Source organism: Melanotaenia boesemani, chromosome 22 (assembly GCF_017639745.1).
Source record: "Melanotaenia boesemani isolate fMelBoe1 chromosome 22, fMelBoe1.pri, whole genome shotgun sequence".
Lineage (NCBI taxonomy): Eukaryota > Metazoa > Chordata > Actinopteri > Atheriniformes > Melanotaeniidae > Melanotaenia > Melanotaenia boesemani.
The window spans coordinates 10,321,260-10,341,579 of NC_055703.1; the positions used below are offsets into that span (position 1 = coordinate 10,321,260).

Sequence of the window (20,320 nt, forward strand, 5' to 3'; positions counted from 1 at the left end):
TTTTTTTTTTGTTTTGTTTTTTTGTGGATATAGTTCACCGCTGTGACAAGGCACCTACATGCTCCAAATCAGCTTCTCTCATCAAGATAATTGCCAAATTTAGATTTTTAGTATGACTTGAGTAATAACTTTGATGTCTATATGTTAATGCCCAAAAATAACTTAATTCGTTAATTCCATAGATTAATCATTTTGCATTGTTACAACCCCGGCTCTGCTTGGGGAAAGGGGTTGCCAACATTAAGGACAAGAAATTAAATAGTTTAAGTCAAAGGTTTATTTAACTAAAGGCTTAAAGCCATTCACAAAGTTACTCAGCAAGCTAAGAACCCAAATCAAACTTGCTCAAAAGCAAACATCAACAGCAGGTCAAAATAGTAACAATTCAGCTAAAACACACTGCAACACCAAGTTTAAAGACTGCAGCTCACAGGCAGCTGATGACAGAGCGGACCAATCACGGACAGGTGATGGCACAGTCTGGTATGTGCCAAGGAGCCAGCCAATCACGAACGAGCAATGACACACCCTGGCAGTTGCTAGAGAAATCCAGGCAGTCAGCCAATCACCTGGTTGTAGCCAAACACAAAAATTTACATACAAAGCCAAGGCCAAGGCCAGGGTCAGTAACGCCTCCCCCCTTAAGACATAAACCAAAAAAGTATATGACAAAAGACAATTACAGCTGCAAACAAGTGCAAAGAAGTTGGCTGCACTCTTTTTGTGTTTAATCACAAGATTGTATTCCTACACAATCAAAGCCCAGCACATAAGCCTTTGATTGTGATTGTACATGCGTAATAGAAATACAAGGGGTTATGGTCTGTAAACATAACAACAGATTCAGAAAGTGGATCAATGCAAGGAAGTGTAAAAGGAGTCTTGGTCCCACCATCAGCCTCATCCTCCACCTCAGATTTCATTAGAACCATGCTGAGACACACGCTCAGTCTTGTGGCTGTCCGCACGTTCAGGAGACTGACCAGCAAATGGCAATATATCAGACACACCAGTTGCCTCAACCACAGGCAGAGACGGTAACACCAACAGTTTAAGATCAATCAATTTCCTTACAATCAAATCCTTAAGCCCCTTTTTAATAAGCTGCTTTGGATGGGATATGGAGAAGTGGGCTGCAATTTGAGCCAAGTCATCTTTGCGGCATTAGTCCAGCTGATCATGAGAAGGACTTTCTGGAAACAGCTCAAGATCAAACTCTGCCCTTTACAGCATCCACAATAAGTATTGACAGCCATAAAATCCAGTGCACAGCACCAACCAACGCTTGCTCATAATCAAATCATAGGATAGGTGACGTATACTGGAGTCAGCCAATCACCTGGTTGCAACCATACACAGAAATTTACATGAAAAGTCAAGGCCAAGTCCTGGGGCCATAACAGCATCAACCCATTAATTTAGACAGCCCTAATAAAACACAAGTTATTTTATTTTAAAATGATTAGTACCTATAGAAACAGTTTCTAATTATATGTTTAATTTTTCTGTCATTGACCTTCTATTTTGTTACATGCTGTACTTTGAATTTTAGATAACATATGCAACATAAACCCTTTCAAGAAATGGGTGTACAGCTTCTGATCCGAGCTGCTCCCGGTCTTGGCCAAGATACTCTTGGAAAAAAGATTTTAAATCTCATGCGTTTTATTATTTTAAATTAAGGTTAAAGAAAACAAACAAAAAAATACACACGGGGGACACAGTAAAAGCAAAAAGACACAAATTAAACACAACAAGTGCAGGGCTAGACCATATTTCTAACACAATGAAAGATGGACCAAAACCAGCACAAAAACTCAAAGTTTTATAAGGTGTTTCTCTCCACTGCTTGGTTAAATGAACTACCTTCTTTTGTCTGTACACAGTCTTATAGCCACATTCATCCAAATCCAGTCCAACACACACAACTCAAAATGGAGAAGATGATGCACAAAAATAATGCATCCGATGTCAGGTGTGAGGCCACGTGTTTACGCTGTTATGAATCAGAATAACAGCAGTTCATTTTGGGTGACAGTAGTGTGGTTTATGAGTCATAATTATGCGTGCTGAGGGATCCAGAGGCAGCGCTCTCAGGCTGATTGACGCAGACAGCACATTTGTGGGTGTGTGTTTAAACAAGGGGTAATCAAACCTTTGTGAATGAGTAGGAAATCATTCCAGCCTCCTTTTCCCTGTTGTATTCCTTCTCCCTGTATAACTCCTGCTCCCATTAGTGTGTAGCGTAATTAAAATGTGTGGCTCAAGTGAGTCAGACGCTGTGAGCATGAGAGGATGAGCTTGTGTGAGTTTACTGAGAAGACAGGAAATGTCAAAGATCTTTAACCTCCACCCTGTAACACCGCTCATGCTCGTTTCATCCCTTTTTTCTCCTCATGGCTTCAATTTCAGGTGGGATCAAGCTGTTAAGAGGAAGGAGGGTGCGGTAAATCAGATTACACACCATAACACCACATTAAAAATTTTGTACAATTTGTGTAAAATTATTTATTTATTTTTATTTATTGTGCTCTTTAGTGAGCTACTTGAAGATATTGGATTAGAAATTACAAGTGAAAACTGAATTATCCTGAAGTCACAACAGTTTTTTTTTTTGTTTGTTTGTTTGTTTATTTGTTTTTACCTCAAAAAGAGGGTACAATTAAGTAATCCTGGTTATGGTCTCCTTTTTTTACTGTGACTTTAAAATTAATATGCAACATATTTATCAGAAATGCAGTGGAAAAATATAAATTTTGAAATCAGCTTAACAGTATAATAGAATGGTCCCCACATGATATCACCAAAAAGTACTTAATATAATTTATCTAGATTATCTTAAAATTTCCCCACATCATCATATTTTATAAACTTCTTCATGGAAGAGTACTTTAGGGAAAGATATAGGAGGACATTTTGGGGCTTTTCAACCCATTTTTCAGCTCTCTGAAGGTGGAATCAGGCTTTAAAAGCCAAGAAATGGTAATTGAGGCCACTGTGCTTCTGTGAATATTTAAAGTTTAAGAAATATGTTTATACTGTCAAGCTGGAGTCTTTATATACAAAACAGTGTATCTTTCTAAACTATGTTCAGTTTTGAACACCAGGCGTTGTGTTTACCAAAATGTCCTCTTGAAGGAGAGGGATGGGAAATAGATGCAAGTTTTTTTACCCAGAGAGTGTCCTGTCAAAAAACCGTTGTGCTTTGGCTCTGACCAGAGTTAACAGATCTGTCACTTTTTTCCCAAATAAACAATTCAAACTTTGAAATAAGTAGACAGCTGCATGGTTTTCTCTAAGCACATTGGTGTGTAGGCAGAATCAGTCAAGTATGTTGTGGTTCCAGTTTCATCATAACCCCCCCCCCCCCCCCCTTTCCACACACTCAAGACTGTGTATTTTAGTGTATAAACACACTAAAATCTGAACCCACTCTATATCGTCATTCTCCAGCTTTTTTCTCTCCATGTTTGCATCTTGTGACTCACCCATTTTCACCCAGTCTATCACACTTTCACCATCTCTTTTTGTGTGGCTCACTCTCTCACACACACAGAGTCATGCTGTGTGTCAGACAGAAGGCCAACCCTCCTGCTGTATTCTAATAGCTATGTTCCTACAGTAGCACTTGCACTTGGCTACACACATTTGTGCATTTACTCAGTACAAGGAGAGCTGTGCAGTTTAATATTAGAAAACAGTTGGCTGCTGGGTCTGACCTGACAGATGAGGATGGGGGAAGGGGGTGTACTGGATGTCCTTTCACCCTTCCTATTCATCTTCAGTCTAGCCTCTTTTCTCCCTCCATTTTTTACTTTGTTGTTCTTTTCTCTTTCCTTCTCACATTATGCCTCTTATCCAGTTGTCTGTTTCTCTCCCTGGGGTTCATTTCTGTCCCACTCAGGGGTTAAACCCTCTCTACCTATATGTCAATTTTTCTGTCCCCAGGTACTCTACTCAAACTCTTTTTCCCACCTACCTTTTGTAGAATAGATTATACTTCCTTTGTGATCCCTCTGTGAAAGCTTAATTTGTTTATCAATTTTTATTAATGTCTTTTTAATTTTTACTTTAAAATGGTCATTTAGATGAACATGAGTTACTATTCAGCCTGCAAGCAGTATTTTCTTACAATTTCAAAGAAGAGCAATAAAACAATGAATAATATTATGGATGCATTAAGCCTGGCCACTGAAGAATATTATCTCAAGAGATATTTTATACTCTTCTGTTCAATTTTTTCTATATAATGCCAGTTAATAGTAAAAGTCATCTTAGGTGTTTTTAAATATGCAGTCCAGTCCAATCCAACTGTACTCCAAACATATCAGTTTTCTAGAGTCACTTAATCTAATTCAGTCAAGTGCACCATAACCAAATTAAATCTATTTATAATCCAATTAAATCAATTTATTATAATCTACATTAGTACAATTCATTGTAATTGTGCTTACATAAAGTTGCCTATAGAAAGTCATTGGGTTTTATAAAATCTTCTGTTTGATTCAGTATCCCATCCTGAGCATGTACAGGGTGGTGGATTACAGTAGAGAGGACAATTTTCCCTATGAAAGTCTAATCAGTCTAGCTTGTGGCCAGTAGTAAGCATATGTGAACCTGGATGAAACTAATTACAGTTGCAATAGTTAGGCTGTAAAAAATGTTTGAAAAATGTATTTATGTTGATTGGTATCATCACCACATATGGTGATGATGATAAATTAAATGCATTATATTAAATGAAAGGGATAGTTTACTGTGTATGGTGTGCAAGGTAATGTTTTGGTTAGTATTCTCTTCTCAACAAGAAGGTTCCTGGTTTGAATCTCAACTATGGCCTTTCTGTGTGGAGTTTGTATGGTCTGTGTGCTCTTGGTTATTATTACAGATGTTTATCACTTAAAACCAGAACTTGGAAAAATTTGAAAATGAAAATTTGAATGAATACAACTCACAGGTCTCTCCCTCTCTGCTGTGCTTCAGCTAGGGAACCTAACATTATTTTTAGGTAGATGGTCTGTCTCATGAAACATTGTCAACAATCACGATAAGAAAACTGTATTGCCCCAACAATGTACAATAATACTATTTAATTAATCAAATTTCAAAGTAACCACAACTCAGTTGTTTAACCCCATCTGTGGAGTAAGAGCCAGAAGACCAATTATAGCATTTATTTTTAAAGGTTTAGGTACAACAAGGACATGACTTTGTTCTTGGTTTAAAACATGAAACAGACTACAGCTTTCTGTGTTAAAGTCCTATGTTGACTTAATCTGTTTATCTTCCCTAACCCCCTCCCTTCTAGTACTTAGAACAGTGTTCAATAAGTATTTTATTTCCCTTCCTTTTTTGGTGTCACTTACTATATGGAAGTATACTGTCACAATGGCATAGATAAAAATTGTAAAACACCCTCATTACATTGCAATGCCCTCTGCCGTTCTTACAGATTACAGTACAAACCATGTCATCCAACAGTTCTTTAGCTAGTACAATCAATTAAATTGCCTGCTGGCAAACAAAACAGGACAGACGTGGGCTGGCTGAGTTGTACTAAAAAAGAAACCAGGGATGTTTTCTCTTTTTTTTCCCAGGGAATTCAAAGGATGTACAGTAAATATGGGAGGGATTTGTCCCTAACTGGAAAACTACTTTGATGTCTGACCTACCGAGGAGATTAGTGTGTGACCTCACCTCACCTTTAGTTTTATCACTTATAATCTATATGCATTAATAAACAACAAAATATCGAGTAAAAGCCATTTAATAGCAGCACATTTTTTCAAAGATCTTTTTAAAAAATTTTCTAGGTATTCTACTGATTTAGCATTTTATTTATTTATTTATTAATCCTTTATCCATATTAATACCTCTTCAGATAGCCACTATGGTTGTAATTGTTTACCTTTGATGTGTTTACAGCCAACTAAGCCATAAGGTTTCAGCAGATGGATGTATTTATTTTTCTGTTTTCACCCTTTCTGTCCCTTTAGGCTAATGAACATCCAGTGTAAACTGCCAGAACAGTGTATATATATTCATACCAGTGTGTGTGTGTGTGTGTGTGTGTGTGTGTGTGTGTGTGTGTGTGTGTGTGTGTGTGTGTGTTGCATTTCGAGCTCCACCCAAGCCTGGCATGCCACGTCAAATCATACCCGAGAAAAGACGGGAGCCATCAGATGAATTAAAATCTGTTGCTCCTCCTCTTAGCCTCTGTTACCTCTTTCTGTGCAGACTTACGCATCCCCGCCTTGACCAATCAGGAAGCCAGGATTGGGGAACTGTGGGTAGCATGAGGAGGAGGAGGGGCAGGACCAGCAGCCTCCGGGGCTGGCAGCCCTTCTCTCTTGTCACAGCTGGGAAGAGGAGAATGGAAAGGATGGAGGGAGGGAGAAAGAGGGAGGAGGGAGCACGGAGAGGGAGGAGGTAATCCAATGAGACACAGATGGGAGAGGCAGCGCAAGGGCAACGCCTCACAGCACCGGGAATCTCTATCTCCATCTCTCTAACCCCCCTTTCTTCTGTCTCTGAAGCGTAAAAACCAAGCGACTCTCATTCCTCAGTCAGTCTTCTCTGTGTGTGACTGAGGAGTGTTCTTAGGTTTAAATCCTGTCTTTTACCTACATTTCAGATTAATCTTTCATTTTTTTCATAAAGTGGCATCTCTATCTGCTAAAGGATGACTTGGTAACTCAAAACCAGGATTTTTAAAAATTCCCCCCCTCTTGATTTGTCAAGAGGCATCATCTTTTTACTGGACTCATCTTTGTTCTTGTGCTCACAGTTGCAGAGTGTACAATATCTGCTAGTGGGGAAATAGGTTAGTGTGCCTGTTTTGATGTTGGGCAGCAGAGGTGATTGCATGTTCACTGCACGGAGGAGATGAAAAGGAGGGGGATGCCTCTCTGGCGGTAGCATCCTGTAACCCTGTGACCATTGGCAGCGAAGGTAACTGGAATGATTCCACTCAGCTCCAACCTTTAGTGGGAGTGTCAGTGACTGAATTCAGGATAAACAAAGAGAAAAGTACCTGAGGAAGCAAATACCGACATCTACTTTGACTGTTTTTTGTGGTCACAGAACAGGGCTGACCTGTGCGCCTGTTTTGCTTGGACACCATGGACATCAACCTTCAGTCGCACCGATTTTACTTTCCCCAAATCTACTGTGCTGAACCCGGGGTGCAGCCACAGCTCGCTGAGTTTAAAGTCAGGTAGGTTTCTGATGCAAGGAACGGTGTTTACACCGCATCTGTCAATAAATTGAAAATCCATCATTTATTGTTGATGGAGTCTGTCATCTCCATTGGCTTTTGTCTCTATCAGTTGCCTTTCAAAATCACTGAAAATTCGGTTATAGCCTCATGATTGTATTTTCCAACAGCTCCCCAGCTGCTGCTGCTGCATATAAGGCGATTCTGTGTATGATGACTGCTGCTGTGAGTGGCTGATTGCCCTTGCAGGGGGATGGGGCTGCATGCTAATGTATTAGCTAGCTGTGCAGAAAAGTCATAGTCTCCTGGGAGAATCAGGGGGCATTGATGGCCTATGAGGGAGCTTGCCAAGTTTAGACAGAGGGACAGACAGTGCCACAGTTGTGTTATACTCACCATCCATCTTTAACGCTCTTACTGGGCACCTGCATGGGTCTTTTGTTCTCTGCAGTTAGACTTCTGCTTCTTTTTGTCAGTCTTCCCCTCCAATCACTGTTTAAAGTGCTCAGGGGTGGCTTGTTGCATCCACAGCCGACAGCTGCCGTCATGCTTGCAGACTGAACGAAGACGCATGCTCAGACATGCAACAGCTTCCGTGTTCTTTGTCTGGTTGAGATGTAATTGTGCTGGATGGAGCGGATGCACTCAGGCATGCAAGAACTCAGAGCTCATGCTTTGTGACATTGATGAAAAAAAGAAAAATGCGTTTATATCAAGGAAACACATACTATGATATTAGCTATCTGTCATTGGATCCATCACTATCCATGCTGTCATGAATCTTTACATCCATAGCTTGAGATGTCCTTGTAATCTCGTATTGAGATACATTTGACGATTCCTCCTATAACAGCTCTGATTAGTGCAGCTTTAAGAGACTCAGGCAGAGTTTTCCACACTAAGCAGCTTTTAGTTCGGCCAGGCCCTCAAGCTGGTACGGCAACTATGTCTGTCTACAAGCGTGTCACTATCATGGCCTGGCTGAGCTCCCTGATGGCGCCACAGGAGTCTGAGGTTGTCACAGCTGGGCTGCAGCAGTAGGAGGAAGAACATTATTTGTTTACCAAATCATTTAGGATTACAAATAGTGATCATATAAATAATTAAATTAACTTAACATTACACTTGACACATCCTTTCTGCTCACTTAAACCAAGGTTATCATTTCAGTAAAAGGTATTTTCACAGTTGCCGTAGCCCAAACGAAAATAATTGACTGTACTCTCATCTGTGTGGCCTTGTGTAAAAATGTTCACATCATCACACATCAGAAAATATCAGTGTCTTATGTGTCTGTAGACTGCAGCACTAATAAAAAACCATAGTCTCGCACACACTCCTGCTGTTCCTCACACCTCTTCTTTGCAGCAAAAGGAGCACACAAGAAAGGCAAACACACCTACACTTATACACCCTATGTGTCTATGCAGGGGGAGGAGTTTTCATAAAAGCACTGTGCTGTATCTGCTTCTGTGCAGAATTAATCAGACTAATCTTTCTAGTGTTTAAGTAGGTATATTAGCAATAGAATCTTATGTGGAGAGAATGGCAGCTTCTTACAGCAGAATCTATCATCATTATTAATAAGTTGAGCTCATTAAAGCTGAGAAAGAGGAGAGAGGAGAGACTGGAGACAGATGGATTTGAAACCAAGAGAGTGAGAGTGAAAGAGTTGATAAGAGAAATGAGATGAGGAGGAAAAATAGGGGACAAAGGGGAAGATGGTGGGAGGGTTGGTGGAAAAAAGCAAAGCTAAGCAAACTAAAAGACTAGACTGCAAACATGAATCATATGGATGGAGGTGAAATTGAAGGAGAAAGAAGACACTGCTGTGATTGTGGTGGGAAAAAATGGATGTTTGAGCATGGAATTTGGTATAGCATACGCCTTGGAAAAACATTTGGGGGGTGGTGGCAATGCTGGGATATTAGCACCAGCTTGTGATCCATGGTTACCACAGGATAGCCACATGATAGCATGATAACCATGACAACCAGTGCTGGCCAATCCACTAGACCAGAGCTACACATACAGTTCATGTATGCACAGAAAACTGCACCCTTATATACAGAGAGCAAGACCATCTGTCTCTATTGGCTTTCCCAACAGCTAGCAGTAAACTAATGATGGTAATGTTTTTTAGTCTGATGATTTGGTTGAATTTAATTCATTAGTGACCTCAATTAGTGATAATCAAGTCTTAAATGTTCATGTATAGCTTTTAAGAAACTATAGGATTTAAGTGAAAATCATTGCCATGTCTGCAGATTATTTCCAATAAGAAATTACTTAAAGTCACGAATTCAGAAATATAAGGTTACATTCATAACAAACATATGGCAAAAACCCCATCAGTGGTGTTGGGCTGCCTTTACCAGGGTGGCAACATTTCACAATGTTTATCTAACATTAGTATTTAGCAGCATGTTGTTAGTAGTAACAGCTTGTTTCACATCACCAAAGTTGTATTGTAGCTTTGATGCAACAATAAACATGTATGCATGTTTTCCCCTGTGATTAGAAAGACTTCAAAGCTGTTGTGTGATGTCAGTCAATTGAGGAAGAGATTGATTATAGTTTGAGTTTTTGATTGTTTGCAAATGTTAGCTAGTTTTTAGTGAGAAAAGTGGATTTTTGTGCATTTGCAGTCTATTGCAAATGATAAAAAGACTCACAAACTGAGAATAGCATTAAATTTCCAAAGTTTCAATAGTTTTTAATACTTTTACTCTGCTGCTGAGGGTGACAGAACAGGAATAAAGCTAGGTTAGCTGTTTTTCAGGTGGGTTTTTCATCACTCACAGACAATTATTTGGCACTTTATGCAGGGACTTTTGTACATAGGCCAACTCGGACATATCAAACCTGTTGCCTTCAGCCAAACAGTTATTATTTCCTAATGTGAAGTCACAGACACTGCACTGACTTTTAATAGAAGTATTGAAAGAGAAGCACCCCTGTGTCTCAGACAAGTCTTTTCAGCACCTGGCTCTTGCACCTGCTGCTGCATATCTTTCATCTGATTGGCAGACTATGTGGAAGCCTTTTCCTATGAGCACCTCATCCAATTGCAGCCATGCAGGTTTTGAGAGTACTTTGTAAAAACTACAAAGTAGTATAATTTCTTTCTTGATAAGAAGTACCTTCTGAAATCTGTTTTCAGCTTAGGATGAATTCTTAATATTCCAAAATATTAAGTGGAAATGTCAGGAAACATCAAATAAAAAGTCATTCTTCTGTTGTCAAAAGACTAAACATCCCCTAATGATCACTTATTTGTTTTTTAATGCGCTGAATAACACCACTCAAGTAAACTGTTTTGCAAAAATGTAAAAGTTGAGACTGGCAGCTTTTATTTTGAAAACATAAAGTGGAAGTGAACCGAGGAGAGAGACGGTTCCGTTGTATTAGCATGAGCAGTTGTTTTTTTAGGATGAGAATAAAGTTATGAGAATGAGCCCAAGTGACCGCTTTTCAGTTTAAGGAGTATGTCGATAGAAACCCACAACATTTACACAAATGTGAGAATACATTTAGAAAGACAATGAGATGGCTCAGAGAAGTAAAATGCGGACACCAATTGTTAATTTCATGAACCGCTTTTAGCAGCATGAACAGAGAGAATGTCATAGTTGCTTGTTTTACACCAAGAAGCTAAAGCTAAAGCAATTTTCTACAATATTGCCATCTGAGATTGTTCTAAAAATCATTAACATGACATTTTTGTCCTAGAAACAAAGCCAGGATGATCGCAGCATTGAGTTTTAGCACTTTGAATTTGAGGTCATGGTCAAATCTTTAAAACTTTACCTTTGGTCAAGTTAGCTAAACTTTCTTAGTGCACTTTACATTAATTTCCACAGAAACTAGAAATTAAATACTGGTCCAAATTTTTCTTGCAGCGTCTTTCTCCTGCTTTTTATTTTTAATCTAAATTTCAACAATTTAATATGTCAGATTAAATTACATCCTTTTAGATTTTCTGATCTCCACTCCTCTTCTCTGTTGTCCTGGGATGCTCTGCCCTCTGGCTCCTTCTCTTTATTTACCTCGAAAGCCTTAAACTTAAATCCAAGAGCTGCTGTAATGTAAGTTATTGCTTGAGGATTATGTCTTGGGCTGATGGAGAAGCTTTCTGTTTTTTCAGGATTCCAAGAGGAGGCCAAATGTCTGTATTATTCCACCCCCAGTCCACTGCAGTCTGATAGATTATACAGTAGGTGGAGGATACCGCACGCACATATCAAACATAAGAAAGCACTGCTGGATATCTGTGAAACATTCTGGGTCAGTGGATCCATGAACTGATGACAGGGAGGGATGTTGGTCAATTACAAATCCCTGTGAGTGTTTGCCAGTGTAGTCCGAAATAAAAAAGCACTTAACCTAATGGCCTCCAGCAAATGCCCAACTGCAAAATTGATCATATGTAAACATGTCTACACTATATGTGTGTGTGTTTGTTTGTGAGGCTCCACAGTGCAAAGCAGCAGTTCAATGGCATCATGGAGAAGAGGCAGCCTCAGGGCATCTCCTCATCTTCATTTTCTGCTACACTACATTCATTTCTTTTTTTTTCCTTTCTCAAGTGTTTCTTTTAGGCAATCCAAGTGTTAATGCTCTAGCTATGATCTCACCTTTTTGCTGAGAAGTTTTTTTTCCTTCCTCAAATGGATTTGCATGCATTTTTCAAAGCCACTGCTCCTCTGTTTCTATATTTCTCCTCAATTTATCTTCCTCTTTGTCTTAATTTAATTTTATCTTCTCACATCTTCCTCTTATATCTTCAGTGTCTTTTTTTTTCTCTGTATTTTCCCCCTCATACTGTTTTCTTCCTTGCTTCTGCTCTCTCTCCTCTCAGCATGGGGTCTGAGTGCATCTTTTCATCCATTTGATTCATTGGTTCGTGCTTCACTTGACTGGGAGCAACTGACTGACCTCCCTGAATGTAGCCACACACTCACCAGTTGAAGTTTGACTCCTTTAATATGTGGTGTATGGCTTCAGTTGGACAGATGAGGACAGCCTGAGGCTCTGGACATTAAACATTCCAGCAAATGCTCATTAAGTTGAGATCAAGATTCCCACGAACAACAAAGTAGACAGGAATGTCTGGCTTCATGTTGAAGCCATTAATGTTGCACCTGGAACAAGAATGAAATGCTTTTTAAAGGTAAAATGTTATTTACTTTTTTGTTTGATTAAAAAATCAATCCAGCTTCCTGAAATTCACAATAAATCAGAGATTCCAGCTCTTTCTAGCTTAAAGATTTGAAAGAGTCCAGATGTAAAATTACTCAAGAATTCTACCATCTCCTCTGTGGATCAGTAACAATGATGGATGCAACATCTTCAGCTTTAGAAATGATAGCAGTACTGTTCTTCTAGTCCTGTCATCTGCATGAAAGAGAAAAACTGCAGATATATAAAGTTAGCTAAAGGTTAAACACCTCTTTTTTAAAAAAAAAAGAAAGAAAAAAAGACATTAAGTTAGAAATTTGCTAAAAGGTACTTGACTCTGATCATGAGAAGCAAGTTTTGATGTGATGATTTCCATTTTTGGAATGCTTGGCACTCTAAATTAAATTTTGATCACCAGCCACCGGCTGATAGATTCCTAATGTTAACCAATCAGGATTCCCACTAGCCAATTTTCTTATACTGTAAGTGCAAGTGAATGTATTTAGTCATATAGTTTCTTTAAATAGTTTTTGATGTTCATGAAAATACCAACCAACAACAGCATTCTCTCTTTCAGCAAGAATACAATCATCTCAACCAAATAGTCCATCCCAAATATCCTTATTTAATTGACACATGATATCTCCAGAGCTCCAATCTTTGATCTTTAAAGCTCCCCTCTGAATATGTGTCACTCTGAATATTCTCACTTCCCTTAGCTTGGTGTTTGACCTCTAGCCTGTGTGAGTGTAAACTAGCTGCATGCTAGATCTTGATTCCTCAGTTGTCTTTAACCTCTTTTCTTTTCTTGTGACAAACCTTGATCTTTAAACTATCCAACTACTGGCAAATTTTTGGTGGTTGTTCTGAACATCTACAGTCAAGCATGGTAGTGGCAGCTTTCTGTGGGATTTTATTTCTGTGACAGAGACTGGGAAGCCAGCTCAATTTATAGTGGCATGCATGCAAAATAATGTAGAGCAATACACAGGGAGAGAATTTCTTTTAAAAAAGTAGCTCACACAAAACTCTGTAAGTCCTGGAGTGATCCAATCAGAATCTGGAAATCACTGGATTTTCCCAAAACAAAAAAGGAATTAAATTTTACACTGTGTCTACAGAAATGATGTGAAATTCCAAAGAGGCTGAAAACTTTCAGCTCTTTGTGTTTCTCCAACGTTTGATTTTTCTTTAAATAGGGGGTTTTATGCATCTGCAGGATTTCCAGTTTTATTTTTAAGCATAGTATCTAATCTCATCTGCAGGTCAGATTCCACTAAGTTCACAGATGAACTTCGTTTAAAGCTGCAGCTAACTCTGTGTTCTGTCTGCTGACGCTTCTGTTATGTCAGAGGATTTCAACGTCTCTGCAGACATAAGGGATCATTCGAAGTGTAAATCCTCTGCTGCTGAGAGAAAGGACAGAGTAGAAAACAAACAATACATAAGCCAAGCAGGGTCAGACACAGACAAACCTTTGTTTAATTTCAGTTGTTCCACCAAGCGTACTCTCTTGGAGATTTAGGGTTTTCTTAAGGTCATGCAAGACAATGTAATGACAACAGCTTGATAACATGAAAGAAAAGTCCCCTTAAACTACTAAAAATCTTATTAAACACTGTTAATATCAAGTTTTTTCCATCCATCACTATAAATAATAAATGGAAGTGTTGGCCAAACATGAAAGTGAAGAGAACCTGATCTCAAATGAAACCTCCTGTTAATCTGTCCTGCCCAACAAGATTTCCCACTGCTTTTTAGATGTTCAAACTAAGCTCTGAGGGGAAAGGAAACCTTTGAATGCTTTATGCTATAATGCGGAGGAGCAGCAAAAGACTTCTCATCCTTGCTATTTTTTCCCAAGCTTTCAACAGGAATTGAACCATAAATTCGGTCTTAATTTATGGTAACAGAAAGTGGTGTTATTCCTTCTAGATGTCCTCACTGACCTCAGTGAACTGTCACAATTTTTTAGTGCTTCATTCAGCAGTTCAAAAGGGAATTGCAAAACCTCCAAAGCAAGGCAACATGTAGACACAGAAAGCAGTTTCGAGGCAGTGTTGTCTGCCTTTTACTGGCAGCAGTTAGAAATCGTACAATATCATCATCCAACATCCAACCACACAAATGGATGCAAACAGCCATGCAAATATACAGTTGCTGCATCAAGAGACAGTTATTCAATGAGACAGGACATTGTTCAGTCTTGTGGCAATGACAGTGAGGTCTGTAATTAAGGAGCATGCCGTCTGAGGGCTTATGTCGCTGTTTTTTTATTCATATCTCGCTGCTCATTCATCTTTTCTTCACAGCCATATTTTCTAGGCCAAGTGACTATTCCACTCCAGTTGTCATGCCAACAGATTAGTGTGCTTTTGCATGGCCTCAGCAGTAGAGTCTGGGAGTATGTTTGTTTGCACGTGATATTCAGCCTGAGTGTGTATCCTCTCTGCAGGGTCTTCAGGCTCTGAAATGCATTTAGATACACTCATGCTGAATACATGGTCATGTGAAAACCAAAAGTCCATCCTCTTTCAATTTCAAGGTTTTACGTATCAGGAGATAATAATAATCAGCTGGTCCTTATTAGGTCTTAAAATGTAATAAATCCAATGTCAGTTTGTATTCATTATTAACAACACATGACATATTACACAATATAGTTATTTATTTAACAAAAACAAAGCCAAAATGTGCAAGTAGTGTATGAAAAACTGAATAGTCTTCCTAATTCATGAGCTTGTAGAACTATCTTCAGCATCAATAACTTGAAGCAGTCATTTTCTACATGCCTTTATCAGTCACACATTGTTGTGATGGATATTTGGTCCACTCCTCTTTGGAAAGTTGCTTCAGTGTATTGAGATTTGCTGCTGTGTTTGGGACCATTGTCCTGTTGAATGACCCAGTTTTAGCCAAGCTTTAGCTGGCAGACAGATGGTCTAAAATTTTACTCTAGAATACTTTGGTATACAGAGGAGTTCATGATCAACTTAATGATTGCAAGGTGTCTGTGCCCGGGATGCAAACCAGGCTCAAATCATAACCCCTCAGTCATTTAACATGCTAACTGAAACCTGGAAAGTCTGAGATGTAGCTTTTTGGTTTTCAGACATTTCTACTTTGGTCTCATCTGTCTACAGGACATTGTTTCAGCAGTCTGTGGTGTTTTAGTGGCGTATTGCTGCCACTAACTAGTAAGGAGTGTGGATCAGGGAGGGTAGGACACAAAAACGAAATGAAAACAAACTTTTTTTACCTTGTCACCTATATTTTCATAATCACACCTGATACTGCTTGAAAACTAAATATGATTTTTAAATAACCTCTCCTGAACTACTCTGTAAATTGTCTGTAAGTTAAAGCTGCACTTTTATTGCTCTATTGCCCTTTCTGGATCTTTTTTTTTTACATTGAACATATTCTATGGTTCAAACCAGATAAAAATGTCTGCTTTTATAGAAATGTTCACACCTGCTAATAATCAGCTAATAAAGTAATTTTAGCAACAACTGGTTGCTTAAGGCATATCTACTAGTTTTCACTGGCATGACTTTATGGACAAATATGTCTTTTTCTCATCTACCCTATCTGTCTCAGGGTTATGTAATTGGTCATTCATAGAATTAAACATATTGAAAACATTGGTCTGTTCCATTTTATGACTACTTTTTGTACAGGAGAGGATTTTCTGAGAGGCAAAGTCCCTCTGCTTGTGTCAGTGGTTTATAACTGTACACAGTTAGCTAGATTAACTTGCACAATAGCTTGCAAAAATTGGGCCAGAGCAAGAGATGATTTAACACTCTGTGTCCACTGAGATGGAGTTTAAAACTGCTGTTCTATTTTTGGTACTAATATGCAGTGTCACACCACAGTAATGAGTATTACTGAACCACACACAACAACTTTTCCATGAGTCACTGCTCATGAACCGTCTTCTCTCTCCTTGTTTCAGGACATTTCTCCCTTTAACTACAAAATTTACACAGTGTGATTTGCAGACATTAAACTCAGTTTAGTCATGGCCAGATATTTTTAGACTTCTCTTTTCAAGTTGACCTATTTGGTTTGTTTTATAGCTGTTTGTATTAGAGCTGGCAGGCTGTCTAAAAGTCTGCCGTCAGCTCAGACCCATTTTTTCTCGACCCCCCCTTCATCTGTGCAACTCTTTCTGCTTCATATCTTTCCACCTCCCAGCACCGCCTAAACCACAAATATGAAAGGAAGCAAGCTGTTTATGTGACTGGACAAAAACCTGCCAAACAGTTTACTTTTTTATAGCCCATTTTTCACAGAAAAGTCCAAATGGCTTACATGTTCCACCACAAACATGCAGTGATTTACATGACAGGACAGAGGCATGGGAGGACTCACACTGTCATGCTTTATTGACTTATCACCTTCTGAGCCACAGGAAAAAACTGAGGTAGAGGAAAGTGGAAACAAAATTAGTTTTGTTGCTTCTGTTTGGTGAAATTGCTCATCCTTACTGCAGATATTTTCAATGAGAATACATGCATATTAAATCTTTTTGATTATAAAGTTTCACAAGTGCTCAAACTTTTCTGCCGAGCAAACATAGCTAACATTAAGCAGCATCTGCTCTAGTTCCACAGAAGCAGCAGCAAGAACTGGGCCATACTATTTCTGCAAGTGCATGAGCACCTTACCTGAAAAAGATATTTGTTGAGATACCAAGATAGGTGTAGAAATTAATACGTTAACCAAAGAGCCTTGACATGATGCCAAAAGTCCCTAAAGGTTAGACTGCAGAGATGGTTTAACACCATTTATCCCATTTTCTTTGTAAGCTAAGGTTTAGCTGAGGCTCAGTCTCATTGCTGATGTCGCTTTGCTCTGGTGTGCTTATAAATCTTTAAGCTGTCAGCTGTTCTTCTTTCTGCTGCTTTGATGTTTCATGCAGCCGATGCACACAAACACAGAAACACACAAACTTGGTGGCATATACAAGGAGTTTTTTGCAACCCTATTTCTGGCCACTTTGAAAGCTGGAAGATTTTCCATCATTGTCCTCTTGTCTAGGAAAACAGAGAACATTTTGTGAAGGCCTTAGATATCGAGACAAACTATTCATGTTGACGATTGTTCTTGCCAGCTAACTCTGGGGAGTTGGCTGTTCCCTCTAAGCAGCTGGATGAGGGACACAAAGACACTTTCTGTGATATGCTGTTCTTCTCTTTCATTGCTGTGAAGCAATGAAAACAATAGAAAATCTAATGCAATGAAGGTAAACAATGGTCAAGTGTTGCAAACATGCATGCTTCTCTGAGTGCTGTCATTAACCTGAAGGGTGTTTGTGTATTTGCATTTTCCTCCAAATAGAACAGACATGGTGATAGGAGAGATGAGGAGTCTGCTCAACCACCAGAACAGTAGAAAGTTCCTTATGAAAGGAACATTTGAAGGCTCTAAATCTTACAATATAAACAATAGAATCACAAAATATTTCACACATGTGGCTTGTGGGGCCATCCTTATTAGGACATTACGCTAATGCCCTTTTATTGTGTACACTCAGTCCCTAACCTTAACATAACCATTTCAGGACCAACCTTAACCTTGAAGGGATGTTTCATCTTCTTTTTCTTTTTTTTTTAAATGGGGTTGTGTAAAATATTTATGTGCAGTGAGTATCTTACCTGCAGTCGACAGCAGTCGAAGGCTCTCAGATTGGAGAAATGGAGGATTTCTGACAGGTCAGCTAAGCTAAGTGATTCTGTAAAATTCACTATAAGAAGTAAACTGGTATGACATTTTAGAGATTTTACTTGTTTTAAACTGTGAAATTAGTTCTTCTGTGGTCCCTTTCTGTGTAGCTGTTTGTTTCTTATTAGAATTCTTCCACTGTCCAACCACTGCCTACTGCAGGTATGACAAAAACAAACAAACAAAAAAAAAAGAAACAAAAAAGCCTTCAAAAACTGAATTATGCCTTTAACTATATCCAGTTGATACCGAACCTAAACCTTAACATGCCTTGAATTCAGCTCTACTCCTAAGAGGATTCAAGAGATGGTAGTCCGCTGCACACACATGCACACAGCAACACATTTAAACATTGTTAACTATTTTGTTGGTGCCACGTCTGTTTAATGTTTAAGGACACAGTTTGAATTTAAATAAATATAATCTTCACTGATGACTGAGCACCATCATTTACACCACTCAGATCTGAGATCTGATCAGATCAAAGATTGACTCTTAATAAACTGACTGTATGAAATTGTGTCAAGTATGCGGAGCATTGTGAGAGTTTAAGTGTTTCTTTATATCTCATTGATGGTGCTTCTTGAGGAGGAGGAGGATCACTGTGTATTAACCTGTTGTTCTGGCTTCAGCTGCATCACTGGACAAGCTAACCATCTTTATCCAACTTTGGTCATTACTACATTGCTAATGCACATCTTTCAAGAAAACGTAGCGAGTGTGCACAAAGTGTGTCATAAGGAAATACAGAACTTTTGAGATGGTAACTGTTTCTATTGCCTGTTTTATGTATGGCAGATTTAAGATGATGTGAGGTGAATCTGTAATCGACTGTTTACTGAATTTTGTGTTTGGTTTCCTCTTTATTTTCATATTTAATTTTACCTAGTTGTGTCTGACAGCAAAACCTAAAAGGAAAAGTTGTTGGGTCCTGTTGGGCCTCAAACAAGGTTATCTGCCATACCAGTCTGCCGTGGAAAGCTGCTATCCACCCCCCTAACTTAAGCATGTTACAAGATGCAAGGAAAATCCAATACATGCAAAGTTTTTTGGATTTAAAATACTGTGGTTTAACTGTTTTTGACCAGGTGTGACATCTTTATAAAATGCAAAAGGCAAGCAAGTTTGAAAATACAAATGCAGACATGCATTTGTATTTTCAAACTTAGAAAGTGAATTGATTACTATTTTAAAACCGTTATCATGATACTGCTGCTTTTTGTATCAGATGCAGAATAACTTGGTTTTTCCACATTCTGGTGTGAGGCTGCTTTGTATGTTTGCATTTATTCATGTTAAAACCAACCACTTTGCAAAGTCTTGAAGACAAGAATTTAAATTGTGATTCTTCTGAAAAATCATATGTTTGCTTAATTTTTTGAAAAGTCACCAAATCACACTCTGATTGCCATAACATATTTGCGGATGGGCTTGTTTGATTCTTTGTTTTTTCCCTTCATTCCTTTTTTAGAGCTTGTAAAGAGTTTGAGGTGGATATCATGCTGTGTGAAAGTTAGGCTAATTGTGTTTGCTGTAACTATGCCGCTCACACAGGAGCTGTCTTTTCTCTGCAGAGAGCCTGCATTTTGTTTCCTTCAATGTGTTATATAGCTTGTTATGTTTCTAAAAAGTCTGCATAGTTCACATCAAAGACTTATTTCATCCGACATAATCCGACGCTGATGCAAAGCCACCTTGTTTGTTTCCATGCTTTTCTTCCCTCAGTTGTATATATCATTGAGCACATTTGCATAATGCCTGCATTGCCTATAAATTAGCCTCATATGGACTCTTTGAAGGTCCCAGACTGTAGAAAGTGAAATTTCCTGAACTTTGTTCATTGTAAATAAGGCTTAGGTAATACATAAAACTGAAATAATATCTTGCAATGCTATAAAACAAGCTGGGAAGTTCTTGACCTCAAAACTATGGTTCTTTCACATTAACCATGGATATTGTCTTGAATTCAACACTGGTGCAGTTATTGACCGTGTTAATAGCATTCTGACTCATTACGTTGTTCCAGCACTGATGTCCTCCAGTATTTCATTGATTCACCTTGACACTGTGATAGCTGCAAGAGGAATCTGTGCCATATTGTTAGCTGAAGCTCAATCCGTCACATTACAGCACATGTTCTTGGCAACAGAGAGAATCAGTCGTTCACAAATAGAGAAAAGCCTCCAAGCTTTA

At 38.6% G+C, this 20,320-nt stretch overlaps 1 protein-coding gene across 3 annotated transcripts in view; it reads left to right on the forward strand.

Moving 5' to 3' along the window:
- The window catches only part of evlb (Enah/Vasp-like b), a 45,168-nt gene that overhangs the window by 4,719 nt on the left and 20,129 nt on the right, over positions 1-20,320 (forward strand). The window contains exon 1 of one of the 3 annotated variants that reach the window (XM_041976829.1): positions 6,477-7,216. The exons of 1 other annotated variant lie outside the window; for it this stretch is intronic. In XM_041976829.1, coding sequence (XP_041832763.1) covers positions 7,122-7,216 — 95 coding nt within the window. In that variant the 5' untranslated portion in view covers positions 6,477-7,121. Of the gene's footprint in view, positions 1-6,476; positions 7,217-20,320 lie in introns of those variants that run through there. One more of the 3 variants, XM_041976828.1, reaches the window with a different exon arrangement.